Genomic DNA, 16,156 nt, shown 5'->3' with positions numbered 1-16,156 from the left:
ACACTAAGCTTGGATTCACAGAACTGTCAGGGCTGGAAGGGAGCTCAAGGCTCAGCCAGCTCCAACCCCCTGCCAACCCCCTGCCATGGCTGCCTGGCCATCAGGCTGCCCAGAGCCTCAGCCAGCCTGGGCTTAAACACCTCCAGGGACAGGGCCCCAACCACCCCCCTGGACAACCCATTCCAGGGCTTCACCACTCTCATGGGGAAGAACTTCCTCCTCACATCCAGCCTGAAAGTTCATCCAGCCTGAAAGTTGGACTTTGAATGTCTCCACCACATCCCTGGGCAACTTGTTCCAGGGTTCCACCACCCTCATTGTGAAGAGCTTCCTCCTGATGTCCAGCCTAAAGGCTACCCTGCTGTAGAAGACAAGAGCTGACTCCAATCCAATGCTGCAATGGAGGCCAATCCAATGCTAGGCTCCAAAATCCTTACTACAACACCAGAACAAAGGTGATCAGAGGGATGGAAGACCTCTCCCATGAGGGCAAGCTGGGAAGGTTGGGGTTGTTCAGCCTGGAGAAGAGAAGGCACCACAAAGACTTTAGAGCAGCCTTCCAGTACCTGAAGTGGGCTGCAGGAGAGCTGGGGAGGGACTTTTGATAAGGGCTTGGAGTGAGAGGATGAGGGCAGAGGCTTTGAGCTGGAAGAGGGGAGACTGAGAGTGGAGAGTAGGAAGAAATTCTTTCCAGTGAAGGTGGGGAGGTACTGGAACAGGTTGCCCAGGGAGGCTGTGGATGTCATGGCATCCTGGCCTGCACCAGGAACAGTGTGGCCAGCAGGAGCAGGGAAGTCATTGTGCCCTGTACTCAGCACTGGTTAGGCCACACCTTGAGACCTGTGTCCAGTTCTGGGCCACTCAGGTTAGGAAAGATGTTGAGTTGCTGGAAGGTGTCCAGAGAAGGGCAACAAGGCTGGGGAGGGGTCTGGAGCACAGCCCTGTGAGGAGAGGCTGAGGGAGCTGGGGTTGCTTAGCCTGGAGAGGAGGAGGCTCAGGGGAGACCTTCTTGCTCTCTACAACTCCCTGAAGGGAGGTTGTAGCCAGGTGGGGGTTGGTCTCTTCTCCCAGTCAATCAGCACCAGAACAAGAGGACACAGTCTCAAGCTGTGCCAGGGGAGGTTTAGGCTGGAGGTGAGGAGAAAGTTCTTCCCAGCAAGAGAGATTGGCCATTGGAATGTGCTGCCCAGGGAGGTGGTGGAGTCCCCATCCCTGGAGGTGTTTAGGAAGAGCCTGGCTGAGGCACTTGGTGCCATGGTTGAGTTGATGAGATGGTGTTGGGTGATAGGTTGGACTGGATGATCTGGAAGGTCTTTTCCAACCTGGTTAATTCTATTCTATTCTATTCTAGTCTAATCTAGTCTATCCTATCCTATCCTATCCTATCCTATCCTATCCTATCCTATCCTATCCTATCCTATCCTATCCTATCCTATCCCATCCTATCCTATCCTATCCTATCCCATTCCTGCTTCTCTTCCAGCCCAGCTGCCCTCCAGCTCTGCACTCTCTTTCTCCTCCCTCAGTCTTCAGCTTCCAAACCCTTTCATCCCCCTGTGCTGCAGCCAGACTGAGCACATTTTTTGCTGTGCTTTACCCAAAATTCATCTCCTCTTGGAAAACTAGGTCACCAAAATTTGCAAGCTTATGTAAGTTGGGCTTTCCAGAGGCAGAAAATTTCCTCCTTTTGGGCTTTTTTTGGGGGCTTCTTTTTGGGGTTTGTTGGTTGGTTTTGTTTTTTCCTTTCAGTGTAGATAATTTCAGAGCCTGAAATAGTTACAAACAGAAGCTCCAAAGTCCACACACCACTCTGGTTTAGACACCAAATGAGCCAGTCACAAACTCTGGGGTACTTGCATGATCATCAGCAACTGATGTGGTTTCCCTGAGCCTGAGCAAAGCCTTCCACACTGTCCCACACCACAGCCTGGTCTCCAGGCTGGTGACACATGGGTGTGAGGGGTGACCACTGGATGGATAAGGAACTGGCTTGATGGCTGCACCCAAAGAGTGGCTGTCAATGGCTCCATGTCCCAGTGGAGGCCAGGGACAAGCAGAGTCCCTCAGGGATCAGTCCTGGGACCTGTCTTGTTCAACATCTTTGTGGGGGACATGGACAGTGGCATTGAGTGCACCCTCAGCAAGTTTGCTGATGACACCAAGCTGTGTGGTGCAGCAGACAGCTGGAGGGAAGGGAGGCCATCCAGAGGGATCTGGACAGGCTGGAGAGGTGGGCACAAGCCAACCTCAGGAGGTTCAACAAGAGCAAGGGCAGGGTCCTGCAGCTGGGTCGAGGCAATCCCAGGCACAAATCCAGGCTGGGCAGGGACTGGCTGGAAAGCAGCCCTGAGGAGAGAGACTTGGGGGTGCTGGGGGAGGAGAAGCTCACCAGGAGCTCTCAGTGTGCACTTGCAGCCCGGAAAGCCAATCAGATCCTGGGCTGCATCAGGAGAAGTGTGGCCAGCAGGGCAAGGGAGGTGATCCTCCCCCTCTGCTCCACTGTGGTGAGACCCCACCTGGAGTACTGCCTCCAGTTCTGAAGCCCCTAGCACAGGAGGGATGTGGAGGTGCTGGAAGGTGTCCAGAGAAGGGCCACGAGGATGAGCAGAGGGCTGGAGCACCTCTCCTGTGAGGACAGACTGAAGGAGTTGGGGCTGTTCAGTCTGGAGAAGAGAAGGCTCCCAGGTGACCTAATTGTGGCCTTCCAGGATCTGAAGGGAGCTACAGGAAGGCTGGGGAGGGACTGCTCAGGATCTCAGGTAGTGATAGGACTAGGGGGAATGGAATGAAGCTGGAGGTGGGGAGATTGAGGCTGGAGGTGAGGAGGAAGTTCTTCCCCATGAGAGTGGTGAAGCCCTGGAATGGGTTGTCCAGGGAGGTGGTTGAGGCCCTGTCCCTGGAGGTGTTTAAGCCCAGGCTGGCTGAGGCTCTGGGCAGCCTGATGTAGTGTGGGGTGTCCCTGGCCATGGCAGGGGGGTTGGAACTAGCTGATCCTTGTGGTCCCTTCCAACCCTGACTGATACTATGACACTACTACTATGATGCTATGATCTTTGTTTGACAGCAGAAAGGGGAAGAACACAAACAAAAAACCTCACCAATAAAAGACCACCAAAGAAGCAACCAACCAACCTGGAGCCCCCTGGCCTGCACACCAGCATTGAAACCCTTCCCTGAGCAGAGAGTTCTCCTAGAAACATCAGGGACTTCCCCTTGAATCCCCAAATCCCAGCATGGTGGGGCTTGGAAGGGACCTCTGCACATCATCCAGTCCAACCCCCCTGCTAAAGCAGAGCACCCACAGCAGCTTGCCCAGCAGCACAATGGCCAGCTGGCTTTGGAATCTTTCCAGAACAGACTCCACAACCTCTCTGGGCAGCCTGCTCCAGGCCTCCAGCACCCTCACACCAAACAACTTGCTCCTCATCTTCAGGTGGAACCTCCTGGCTTCCTGTCTGTGACCATTGCCCCTTGGCCTGTCCCTGGGCACCACTGACAAGAGTCTGGCCCCAGCCTCTTGCCCCCCACAGCTCCTTTAGCTCTTGCTGAGCATTGCTCAGATCCCCTCTGGGGCTGCTCTTCTCCAGGCTCCACAGCCCCAGGGCTCTCAGCCTTTCCTCCTCACAGAGATGTGGAGTTGCTGAAAGGTGTCCAGAGAAGGGCAACAAAGCTGGGGAGGGGTCTGGAGCACAGACCTGTGAGGAGAGGCTGAGGGAACTGAGGTTGCTTAGCCTGGAGAAGAGGAGGCTCAGGGGAGACCTTCTTGCTCTCTACAACTCCCTGAAGGGAGATTGTAGACAGGTGGGGGTTGGTCTCTTCTCCCAGGCAACCAGCAGCAGAACAAGAGGACACAGTCTCAAGCTGTGCCAGGGGAGAGTTAGGCTGGAGGTGAGGAAGAAGTTCTTCCCAGCAAGAGAGATTGGCCATTGGGATGTGCTGCCCAGGGAGGTGGTGGAGTCCCCATCCCTGGAGGTGTTTAGGAAGAGCCTGGCTAAGGCACTTGGTGCCATGGTTGAGTTGATGAGATGGTGTTGGGTGATAGGTTGGACTTGATGGTCTGGAAGGTCTTTTCCAACCTGCTTGCTTCTCTCCTGTTCTGCTGTCAGGTGCCCTCTGCTGCAGGCAGCCTCTCTTTGCCCACTCACCTGTGGTCTCCACGATGCCCTCCAGGATGACGACGATCTCAAACTGCTCCGTCTGCATGCTGCGCTGGGAGAGGTCATAGAAGGGGCTCTTGGCATCTATCACGTGGCAGATGGTGAGTGGGGACACCAGGAACAGCTGGTCAGCCCCTGTGCTGAAGCCCACGTCCAGCTCCAGCTGATCCAGCGGGAGGAACTCACCCTCGGGCGTCTGGCGAGACTGGATGAGGGGAGGAGAGAGAGAGAGAGGTCACTGCTGGAGCAGCCCTCCCTGAGGCACCCCAGAAGCATGCCCACATCCCTGCCCTCACATGGGGCAAACCCCAGGCCAGCCCCACAGCCAGGAAACAGGTGGAAATCCAGCACAGCACAGGAACAGGCAGCCCAGGGAGGTGGTGGAGTCCCCATCCCCAGAGGGGGTTCAGAACCCTGTGGCCATGGCACTGTGGGACATGGTTTGATGGCCATGATGGGGTTGGGCTGGTTCTTGGGCTGGATCATCTCAGAACTCTTTTCCTACCCAAACAATTCTGTGATTCTATTTCATTACAGGAAGAAAGAGATGGAGCTGTTGGAGTGAGGCCAGAGGAGGCCACAGCAACGCTGGCAGGGCTGGAAGCCCTCTGCTGTGAGGCCAGGCTGAGAGAGTTGGGCTTAGTATCATAGTAGTATCAGTCAGGGTTGGAAGGGACCACAAGGATCAGCTAGTTCCAGCCCCCCTGCCATGGGCAGGGACACCCCACACTACATCAGGCTGCCCAGAGCCTCAGCCAGCCTGGGCTTAAACACCTCCAGGGACAGGGCCCCGACCACCTCCCTGGACAACCCATTCCAGGGCTTCACCACTCTCATGGGGAAGAACTTCCTCCTCACCTCCAGCCTGAATCTCCCCACCTCCAGCTTCATTCCATTCCCCCTAGTCCTATCACTACCTGAGAGCCTGAGCAGTCCCTCCCCAGCCTCCCTGTAGCCCCCTTCAGATCCTGGAAGGCCACAATGAGGTCACCTGGGAGCCTTCTCTTCTGCAGACTGAACAGCCCCAACTCCTTCAGTCTGTCCTCACAGCAGAGCAGCTCCAGCCCTCTGCTCATCCTCATGGCCCTTCTCTGGACACCTTCCAGCACCTCCACATCCCTCCTGTGCTAGGGGCTCCAGAACTGGAGGCAGGACTCCAGGTGGGGTCTCACCACAGTGGAGCAGAGGGGGAGGATCACCTCCCTTGCCCTGCTGGCCACACTTCTCCTGATGCAGCCCAGGATCTGATTGGCTTTGCGGGCTGCAAGTGCACACTGAGAGCTCATGTTGAGCTTCTCCTCCCCCAGCACCCCCAAGTCTCTCTCCTCAGGGCTGCTTTCCAGCCAGTCCCTGCCCAGCATGGATTTGTGCCTGGGACTATCTCATTTGGGTAATGAAGCTGGGGTAATCGATGCAAGAGCTGGAGCACCTCTGCTGTGAGGGCAGGCTGAGAGAGCTGGAGCAACCTGCATGCTCTCTGAGCACCAAAATGTGGCCCACTTAGGTTACAAGATCCTTTTTGCTGTCAGGTTTGTCACAATTATTCTCCTCCCCATTCCTTCTGGGTTTAAATATCCTTCTGTTTCTCTTCCCTCCTTTTATCTGAAGCCATTTCCTTCCTTCACCAGCCAGCAGGGCCTGTTGTGACAGGACAAGGGGTGATGGTTTGAGCTGAAAGAGGGAGATTCAATCTGGAGAGAAGGAGGAAATGTTTGCCACTGAAGGTGGGGAGGCACTGCAACAGGCTGGCCAGGGAGGTTGTGGATGCCACCTCCTTGGAGGTGTTCAAGGTCAGGCTGGATGAGCCCTGAGCACTCTGGCCTAGGGGAAGGTGTCCCTGCCCATGGCAAGAGGTTTTCATCTTTAAGGTCCCTCCCAACCAAACCATTCCAGGATTTCCTCTCATCCCATCACCTGATACTAGGGGAGAACAGACCAACCCCCACCTGGCTCCAACCTCCTTTCAGGGAGCTGTGCAGAGCAATGATTCCTCCCCTCAGCTTCCCCTTCTCCAGACTAAACCACCCCAGCTCCCTCAGCTGCTCCTCACAAGGTTTGCTCTCCAGACTCTTCCCCAGCTTCACTGCCCTCCCCTTCAGATAGGCAACAGCTCCCCACATCCATGGCAGCTGAGAGCTCTCAGCCACCTCCAGGCTCCCTGCCTGGCCATGACCTCCTGGCAGGCACATTCCTGGGCCATGAACTCCTTGCAGGTTGCAGCAGCAGCAGCTGGATGCAGGAGCAGCTTCTCCCCTCAGAGCTGGCTAACACCAAGCAACCTCAGCCTGCAATCAGCTGAGCACACAGCTCTCCAGGGAAGCTCATAGATCACTGTCCTTGGGACAAAGGAAGCCTGCAGAAGTGATGCTGCTCTTGCTTGTCTGCTAGGAGACAACAAACCACATTTCACAGCTAGAGAACAAGCCCATCAAGACCAGACTCAGGGCTGAAATCTCAAATTCAGGCTCATCCACCTCCTTGCAAGCTACACTTTGAGGCCCTGGCCCATACAGAGAGCTGGCCTCAGCACTGCCCTGCCCAAATCAATCATAGAATTATGCAAGTGTCAAGGTTGGAAGGGATCTCATGGATCAGCCAGTTCCAAATGCCCTGCCATGGCCAGGGACACCTCACACTACAGCAGGTTGTTCACAGCCACATCCAGCATGGCTGCAAACACCTCCAGGGATAGGAAAAGAACAGATCAGGATAGGATAGGATAGGATAGGATAGGATAGGATAGGATAGGATAGAATAGAATAGAATAGAATAGAATAGAATAGAATAGAATAGAATAGAATAGAATAGAATAGAATAGAATAGAATTAACCAGGTTGGAAAAGAGCTTTGAGATCACCAAGTCCAACCTATCACCCAACACCATCTCATCAACTCAACCATGGCACCAAGTGCCTCAGCCAGGCTCTTCCTAAACACCTCCAAGGATGGGGACTCCACCACCTCCCTGGGCAGCACATTCCAGTGGGCAATCTCTCTTGCTGGGAAGAACTTCTTCCTAACATCCAGCCTAAACTTCCCCTGGCACAGCTTGAGACTGTGTCCTCTTGTTCTGGTACTGCTTGCCTGGGAGAAGAGACCAACCCCCTCCTGGCTACAACCTCCCTGCAGGGAGTTGTAGAGAGCAAGAAGGTCTCCCTTGAGCCTCCTCTTCTCCAGGCTAAGCAACCCCAGCACTCTGTGACTATTTGCCACTCAGGTTTTTAAAGCAGCTTCACAAGCTGATTGATCCATAAGAATCAAAACCCAACATGGTATCCCCCTTGGAGATGCATTTCCATCATCCTCAACATCTTCACCTCTGTGAAACCTCTGACTGGAAATGGGATATTTTTTTCCACTGGAGCATGGTGGGGGTGGGAAGTGACCTCTAGAGGTCATCCAGTCTGACCCCCTCTGCTACACCAGGAGCACCCACAGCAGCTTGCCCAGCAGCACCATGGCCAGGTGGCTTTGGAAGCTCTCCAGAGAAGGAGACTCCACAACCTCTCTGGGCAGCCTGCTCCAGGCCTCCAGCACCCTCACACCAAACAACTTTCTCATCTTCTGCTGGCTTCCAGTTTGTGCCCACTGCCCCTTGTCTTGCCCCTGGGCACCACTGACAAGAGTCTGGCCCCAGCCTCTTGCCCCCCACAGCTCCTTTAGCTCTTGCTGAGCATTGCTCAGATCCCCTCTGGGGCTGCTCTTCTGCAGGCTCCACAGCCCCAGGGCTCTCAGCCTTTCCTCCTCACAGAGATGCTCCAGGCCCCTCAGCAGCTTTGGAGCCTCCCCTGGACTCTCTCCAGCAGTTCCCTGTCTCTCTTGAACTGAGGAGCCCAGAACTGGACCCAGGACTCCAGATGTGGCGTCAGTAGTAAAAGAGGAGAACCTTCCTCAGCCTGCTGGCCACACTCTTCTTCAGGCACCCCAGGAAACCACTGGCCTTGTTGACCATGAGTGCACATTGCTGGCTCCCAGGGAACTTGTAGGAAACATTTGGGTACAACCATATGGACCCAAAAACTGAACACAGCTATGGTGAACATTCCCTCTAAGCCTTGCCCTGGCAACAGCCTGGGAAGATGTGGAGTTGCTGGAAGGTGTCCAGAGAAGGGCAACAAAGCTGGGGAGGGGTTTGGAGCACCTTTGCACCCCTCTACTGGACTCTCTCCAGTAGTTTCCTGTCTCTTGAACTGGGGAGCCCACAACTGGACCAAGAGCTCCAGATGTGACCTCTCTAGGGCAGCGTAGAGGGGGAGGAGAACCTCCCTTACCTGCTGGCCACACTCTTCCTCATGCACCCCAGGAGACCATTGGCCTTCCTGGCTACCAGGGCACATTGCTGGCTCCTGGGGAACTCTTCTCTTATGATTCTATGATCCTTTGCTCACCAGCACTCCCAGCTCCTTCTGTGTGGAGCTGCTTCCCAGCAGTGCTGGTGCAGGGGGCCATTGGTGTGTGCCATGGGAGGTGGTGGGGCTGAGGTGGAGCAGCTGTTGGGAGCCCAAAAAGCAGCAGGCAGCAGACAGAGCAAAAAGGGATTACTCTCCTTGCTGTGGATTTGGTTTCTATTTTTGCTCTTTCCCCTGAAGGGTGGCTGGGCTTGATGGAGATCTAATCCCAAACAAACAAGGGGGTGCTTCACTGCCATCAAGTCTTGGCTGAGGAACCTGCTTGGATTTGGGGGGGGGGGGATGTGTGTGTGTGTGTGAAAATCCAGATGGATTCCCCCTTCCTCTGCTCCCCCTCTCAGCCCAGCACACCCAGTTTTAGGTAAAGCCATCAGAGCCCAGGAACATCTAGAGCACATCTGCATAAATCTCCTGCCTGCAGGGCTTTGTTTGTTCTTTCTTTAGAGAGAAGTTGGCTTCTCAGTAAAATAAAAGGACAAAAAACCCCAAGGAAAGCACCAAATAAGGACCCACAGGCAGGGTGAGGAGCAGCTCTGGAGAAGGAATGGTTCCCAGCAGACCACCCACACCTCCACAGTGCTGTTATAGCCCCAGGGGAGGCAAAAGTTGGCCCATTTCTGGGTGGTGGGGTTGTGGTGGAGATACCCAGACCCATTCACCCATCTGAGCTTTGGGACAGAGGAAAATGGTGGCCAGAGAGTGGTGGTGAATGGTGCCACAGCCAGCTGGCAGCCAGGCACTAGTGGTGTGCCCCAGGGATCAGTGCTGGGCCCAATCCTCTTCAATATCTTTATTGATGATCTGGTTGAGGGGATTGAGTCCATCATCAGTAAATTTGCAGATGACACCAAGTCGTGAGCAGGAGTTGATCTGTTAGAGGGTTGGAGAGCTCTGCAGAGGGACCTTGACAGGCTGGACAGATGGGCAGAGTCCAACAGGATGGCATTCAACAAGTCCAGGTGCCAGGGGCTGCACTTTGGCCACAACAACCCCATGCAGAGCTACAGGCTGGGGTCAGAGTGGCTGAGAGCAGCCAGGCAGAGAGGGACCTGGGGGTAGTGGTTGATAGTAGGCTGAACATGAGCCTGCAGTGTGCCCAGGTGGACAAGAAGGCCAAGGGCATCCTGGCCTGCATCAGGAACAGTGTGGCCAGCAGGAGCAGGGAAGTCATTCTGCCCCTGTACACTGCACTGGTTAGGCCACACCTTGAGTCCTGTGTCCAGTTCTGGGCCCCTCAGGTTAGGAAAGATGTTGAGCTGCTGGAAGGTGTCCAGAGAAGGGCAACAAAGCTGGGGAGGGGCTTGGAACACAGCCCTGTGAGGAGAGGCTGAGGGAGCTGGGGTTGCTTAGCCTGGAGAAGAGGAGGCTCAGGGGAGACCTTATTGCTGTCTACAACTACCTGAAGGGAGGTTGTAGCCAGGTGGGGGTTGGTCTCTTCTCCCAGGCAAGCAGCACCAGAACAAGAGGACACAGTCTCAAGCTGTGCCAGGGGAGGTTTAGGCTGGAGGTTAGGAAGAAGTTCTTCCCAGCAAGAGAGATTGGCCATTGGAATGTGCTGCCCAGGGAGGTGGTGGAGTCCCCATCCCTGGAGGTGTTCAAGAGGGGATTGGATGTGGCACTTGGTGCCATGGTTTAGTAGTCATGAGGTGTTGGGTGACAGGTTGGACTTGATGATCTCTGAGATCTTTTCCAACCTTATTGATCCTATGATCCTATGATTCTCTCTGTCCCAGCCAATTCAGCAGATGATTGAAGCACTCAGGAGCAGGAGCAGGCCCACAGGAGGCCATGAAGAACACCTCTCATGTGAGGTTGTACAGAATGGAGAAGAGAAGGCTCCAGAGAGACCTTCTGGTGGCCTTTCATGTGAGTGGTGGGAGAACAGGACTAAGAGCAGGACTCTGCCTGGTGCCCAGGCAGCAGCCCACCCATTTTTAACCACTTTCCCTCATCATCTCCTTTCCCTCACTTTAGCTTCTTTGGATTTTGCCCTCTCCATCAACCAAGTTGTCTTTACCTCTCCTATTTCATTCCTGTTTCACAGAATGGTTTGGGTGGGAAGGGACCTTGAGGATCATCTAGCTCCAACTTAAAGATGTAAATTAAAGCCCAGCTAGTTCCAAAGCCCTGCAGTGGGGAGGGACATCTGCAACCAGAGCAGGCTGCTCAGAGCCCCACACAGCCTGACCCACAATGGTTGCAGGGATGGGAGCATCTACCACCTCACTGGGCAACCTCAGTGGCAAACATTTCCTCCTTCTCTCCAGCCTGAATCTCCCTCTTTCAGCTCAAACCATCAACCCTTGTCCTGTCACAAGAGGCCCTGCTCAAAAGTCTGTCCCCAGCAAACCTTGTGAGGAGAGGGGAGAAGCTGCTCCTGCATCCAGCTGCTGGTGCTGCTGCAACCTGCAAGGAGTTCATGGCCCAGGAATGTGCCTGCCAGGAGGTCATGGCCAGGCAGGGAGCCTGGAGGTGGCTGAGAGCTCTCAGCTGCCATGGATGTGGGGAGCTGTTGCCTATCTGAAGAGGGCAGTGAAGCTGGGGAAGAGTCTGGAGAGCAAACCTTGTGAGGAGCAGCTGAGGGAGCTGGGGTGGTTTAGTCTGGAGAAGGGGAAGCTGAGGGGAGGAATCATTGCTGTACAGAGCTCCCTGAAAGGAGGTTGGAGCCAGGTGGGGGTTGGTCTGTTCTCCCCTAGTATCAGGTGATGGGATGAGAGGAAATCCTGGAATGGTTTGGTTGGGAGGGACCTTAAAGATGAAAACCTCTTGCCATGGGCAGGGACACCTTCCCCTAGGCCAGAGTGCTCAGGGCTCATCCAGCCTGACCTTGAACACCTCCAAGGAGGTGGCATCCACAACCTCCCTGGCCAGCCTGTTGCAGTGTCTCCCCACTTTCAGTGGCAAACATTTCCTCCTTCTCTCCAGCCTGAATCTCCCTCTTTTAGCTCAAACCATCACCCCTTCTCCTGTCACTGCAGGCCCTGCTCTAAAGTCAGTCCCCAGCTTTCTGCTCAGCCCTTTGAGCACTGCCAGGCCACCAGAAGGTCTCCCTGCAGCCTTCTCTTCTCCAGGCTGAACAAGCCCAACTCCCTCAGCCTGGCCTCACAGCAGAGGGCTTCCTCTGATCATTTTCCACTGAGTTTCTACAGGAACTTCTCGCTTCCAAGCCCTTATCTCTGCTTTCCCCCCCTTCCCTATGGCAAGCTTAGCAGGCAAACTCAAAATGAAAGCCATTGTGTGAGGATTGCCAATTGCAGCCAGGTTCTGCCATCCTGTTTTGAGAGGGTTTGCATTTGTCTTCAGAGGTTTCTGCCAAGAGAGCAGAGCAGCACTTCAGCAGACAACCTGCAAGCAGCCCCAGCATTAACTCTGCAGCAGAGGTTGCTGTAAGGCAAACCAAGGCACAAAGCAGCAAGGCAGCAGTTTCCAACCCCCCAGCACATATTCCTGCAAGCTGGAAAGACTCCTTCCTGCAGTCCTAGGGGGGAGAGAGAGGGAGGTTGTTCTCCTTTTTGGTTTTTTTTCAGTCAGGAAGCTTGGTCAAGCCCCACTAACCCCCCCAGCAGAGACACTGGGAGGAGAGTCAGAGCCACCTAGAACCATACCCCCAGAAAAGCCACATTTTAGCCCTCTATTTAGACTGGAGATTAGGAAGGAAGTCTTTCCAGGGAGGCTGGGGAGACACTGGAACAGGTTGCCCAGGGAGGCTGTGGATGCCCCCATCCCTGGAGGTGTTCAAGGCCAGGTTGGATGAGGCCTTGAGCAGCCTGGGTTGGTGGAAGGCATCCCTGCCCACGGCAGGGGGGTTGGAACTGGATGAGCTTTAAAGGTTCCTTCCAACCCAAACTATTCTATGATTGTGTTCCTCTTCTCTCTGGACATTTTTGCAGCTCTTGTGGGCTGGGCAGCTTGGGGATGAGGAAAAACCCAAAGGCTGGGGGGCAGAGGACACAGGAGGATGGGCAGAGGGCACAGAAGGATGGGCAGGGGACACAGGAGGACGGGCAGGGGACACAGGAGGATGATCAGAGGACACAGAAGGACGGGCAGGGGACACAGGAGGATGGGCAGGGGACACAGGAGGACGGGCAGGGGACGCAGGAGGATGGCCACCACCCAGCTGCCAGCACCCACATCAGTGGCACAGCTCACAGATGGCATTTTCCTTTGCCTCACACAAAGGATGCCCAGGATGCAAGGCCAAAGCTTGCTTTGTCCGAGCTGCTGCTGCTCTGGCAGCCTTCCCTCAGCTCCTCTCTGCTTCTGGCTATTTTTAAACAGCTGCAAAACCTTCACCCATCTCTCACTCCAGCACCACCAGCACAAAGCTCGGTGGTGAAGCTTCTCTTTCACGTAGAGTTCAAGCTGCTCAGGATGGGTTTGGTTTGGGTTTGGTTTGGGGTTTCTTTTGGGAGCCACACTGAAGTTTGAAGCTCTAACTTAGACAATTAAAGGGCTGGTTTCCAAATTTGGCATGGAAAATAATGGATGTGGAGGCTCTAAAGCTCTTCAAGAGCCACCTTAAATGTGCCAGTCCAACCTCCCCCTTATCAGGCTGGTCACACAAAGCAGTTGGAGGGGTCACCCTGGTGACCAGATAATTGCTTACCAGGCTAATTGGACGTCATTCAATTAACTGCCTGGACTTGTGACAGCAGGAAACAACCAGGGCTAGCTGGGGAGCAGCAGAACTGGGATGCCAGCTGGCTGCTCAGAAAGGAAAGCCCTGCACAGCACCCACCCTGAGGGCTGGGCACCCACAACGCTTGCTGAGCCTCTCTTGGAGGGCCGGGTGCCCATGTCTCCTTGCAGAGCACCCACTTCGAGAGCTGGGCACCCACATACCTTTCTGAGCACCCACCCCAAGGGCTGGGCACCCACATACCCTCCAGAGCACCCACCTGAAGGGCTGGGCACCCACATACCCTCCAGAGCACCCACCTGAAGGGCTGGGCACCCACATACCCTCCAGAGCGCCCACCCCAAGGGCAGAGCACCCTAATCCCCTGCAGAGCACCCACCCTGCAGCCTGGGCAACCATCCTGAGGACAGAGCACCCACATGCCCTGCAAAGTACCCACCCTGAGAACTGGGCACCCACATACCCTCCAGAGCACCCACCTGAAGGGCTGAGCACCCATATAACTTTCTGAGCACCCACCCCAAGGGCTGGGCACCCACATACCCTCCAGAGCACCCACCTCAAGGGCTGGGCACCCACATACCCTCCAGAGCACCCACCTCAAGGGCTGGGCACCCACATACCCTCCAGAGCACCCACCTCAAGGGCTGGGCACCCTAATCCCCTGCAGAGCATCCATCACGAGGGCAAGGCACCCACCCCAAAGCCAGGGCACGCACATCCCCTTGCCACAGCACCCAACCTTGAGGGCTGGGCACCCACATCCCTTGCAGACCACCCCCTCCAGAGGGCAGAGCAGCCACCCTGAAGGCAGGACACCCACATGCCTGGATACATCAAACATCAGCCAAGCCGTCCCCTTCCAACCCCTCCACATTTAGTCCAGCTCCCCTACGGCTACGTGGGGGATGTGTGGCAAGATCTCCAACCAAGCCCCAGCTCCCCCCCTCGAAATCCAGAGCCATCAGCCGGAGTTTGAAACATCTGCCCCGCGGCATCCTGCTTCCCGTGAAGCTCACGCACTGGATCGCTAAAGTTCTGCCCGGGTGGCCCCACCGTCGCCCCCTCCCCCCCAAAAAAAAAGCCCAGAAATCATAGCCTGGGAGAATTGTTAGGGCTTGGAAAAGAGCTCCGAGATCATCCCGAGCCACCACCAACCGGAGAGCTTCCTTTCCAAATGCAGCCTGGGGGGAATCCAAGCTGCAAAGTATTGATGCCTCGGAGAGATCTGGTGCTTTCTAGCACCATGGAAGCGTAAACCCAGGGCGGGATGTGAAGGGTTCCCCTCCAAAGCTGCTGCTGAATCAGAGGGTTGAGCATAAATCCGGCGCCCCACGGCAGAGCTCGGGGACATGCAGGGAGCCCCAGGCAGGAGGGAGGGGTGGTGAAGGGTGCTCAAAGGGGCTGACAGCAGAGCTGGGGATCATGGAAGCATCGTAGAATCACAGAACGCTTTGGGTTGGAAGGGACCGCAGACATCTAGTTCCAACCCCCACGCCATGGGAATGGACTTTAAACACCGTCCAGTTCCAATCCCCCAGCCACAGGCAGGGACCCCTTCCACCAGCCCAGGCTGCTCAAGGCCACATCTAACCTGGCCCTTGAGCACCTCCTGGGAGGGGGCAGCCACAACCTCCCTGGGCAACCCGTTCCAGCGTCTCCCCAGCCTCCCTGGCGAGAAAGAAGGAAGGATGAGGACCGGGCCAGCAGGGGATGCGTTCCTCTGTGACCTGGGCTAGACTGCACGGTCCTGCTCTGGCAGGGGTGGGGGGGTTGGCCTCGACGATGCCTTTGGGTCCCTTCCGACCCCTGTCACGACCCTGTGATGTCCCGGGGAGCGGGCGGCGGCGGCGGCGGGACCCGGACTTACTTTGAGCAGCTTGCAGCGGATCTGCGCGGAGACCATGTGGCTGTTGCGGAGGTTGCCCACCCGGAACATGAGGGTCAGCTTGCCGTCCCGCATGGAGATGGCGGCGTGCTCGCTGAACATCAGCGTCTCAGCCCTCTTCTTGGGCTGGGACATCTTGATGAACATGCAGCCGATGAGGAAGGCATCCACGATGGAGCCCAGGATGGACTGGAAGAGGAAGAGGATGATGCCCTCGGGGCATTTGTCCGTGATGTAGCGGTAGCCGTAGCCGATGGTGGCTTCGGTCTCTATGAAGAAGAGGAAGGCGGAGGGGAAGTTGTAGACGTTGGCCACACAGGGGGTGTAGCTGTCATCGTGCGCCTTGTTGAGGTCCCCTCGCATGTAGGCGATCACCCACCACATGGAGGCCATGAAGAGCCAGGCCACGGTGTAGGTGAGGATGAAGATGAAGAGGTTCCAACGCCACTTGAGATCCACCAAGGTGGTGAAGAGATCCGAGAGGTAGCGGCTGGTCTCTCCGCCCAGGTTGCCGTGCTGCACGTTACACCGCCCGTTCTTGTCCACGAACCGCTGCCTCTTCCCCCGCGGGGCCGCCCGCGGCGGCGGCAGCCCCCCGCCGCTGGCCGAGGTGCTCACTACCTGGTAGTCATCCCCCAGCTTCCTCCTCAGAGCCGACATGCTCCGTCCCGCGACGCTCCGCCGAGCCCGGGCCCGGCGGCCCCGGCCCCGGCCCCGCCGCCGCCGCCTCTCTGCGGGCGCGGAGGCTCCGCTCTGCGCGGCCGCCACCCACGCGGAGCCCGGCGGCAGGGGCGGTGCGGCCCCGGGCAGGGCGACCCCGGCTCCGCCCTGCGATCAGCCCACACAGCCACCCCCGATCCGCCCCTCGATCCGCCCCGGATCCGCCTCCTCGCCGGCCCATCTCTGTGTACCCCCCGCCCCTCTTCCCCCCTCCCACCGCCCCCCCCCCGTGTCCTCTGCGCCCTCCGGGCGGGCGCCATTTTCTGTACCCTCCTCCGCGGGGGTACAGCCGCGGGGGCTTCTCGGGGGGGACAAGTAGACGCCCGCTGGGTGGAAGAGA

At 56.5% G+C, this 16,156-nt stretch overlaps 1 protein-coding gene across 1 annotated transcript; it reads right to left on the bottom strand.

Moving 5' to 3' along the window:
- Positions 1-1,593: 1,593 nt before the first annotated feature.
- On the bottom strand, positions 1,594-15,864 carry KCNJ3 (potassium inwardly rectifying channel subfamily J member 3). Its single transcript, XM_068166790.1, has 3 exons — positions 15,079-15,864; positions 4,146-4,362; positions 1,594-1,622 (listed from the first exon to the last, which is right to left on the bottom strand). Exons 1-3 carry the CDS (start codon positions 15,754-15,756, stop codon positions 1,594-1,596), a joined length of 924 nt encoding a protein of 307 aa, XP_068022891.1. The 5' UTR covers positions 15,757-15,864.
- Positions 15,865-16,156: the final 292 nt, after the last annotated feature.

The sequence above is a fragment of the Melanerpes formicivorus genome, unplaced genomic scaffold (genome assembly GCF_026170545.1).
Source record: "Melanerpes formicivorus ecotype bairdi unplaced genomic scaffold, bMelFor1.0.p_v2 SCAF_106, whole genome shotgun sequence".
NCBI lineage: Eukaryota > Metazoa > Chordata > Aves > Piciformes > Picidae > Melanerpes > Melanerpes formicivorus.
The sequence above is the reverse complement of the archived record's forward strand: the minus strand, read 5'-3'. Positions and strand labels throughout refer to the sequence as shown.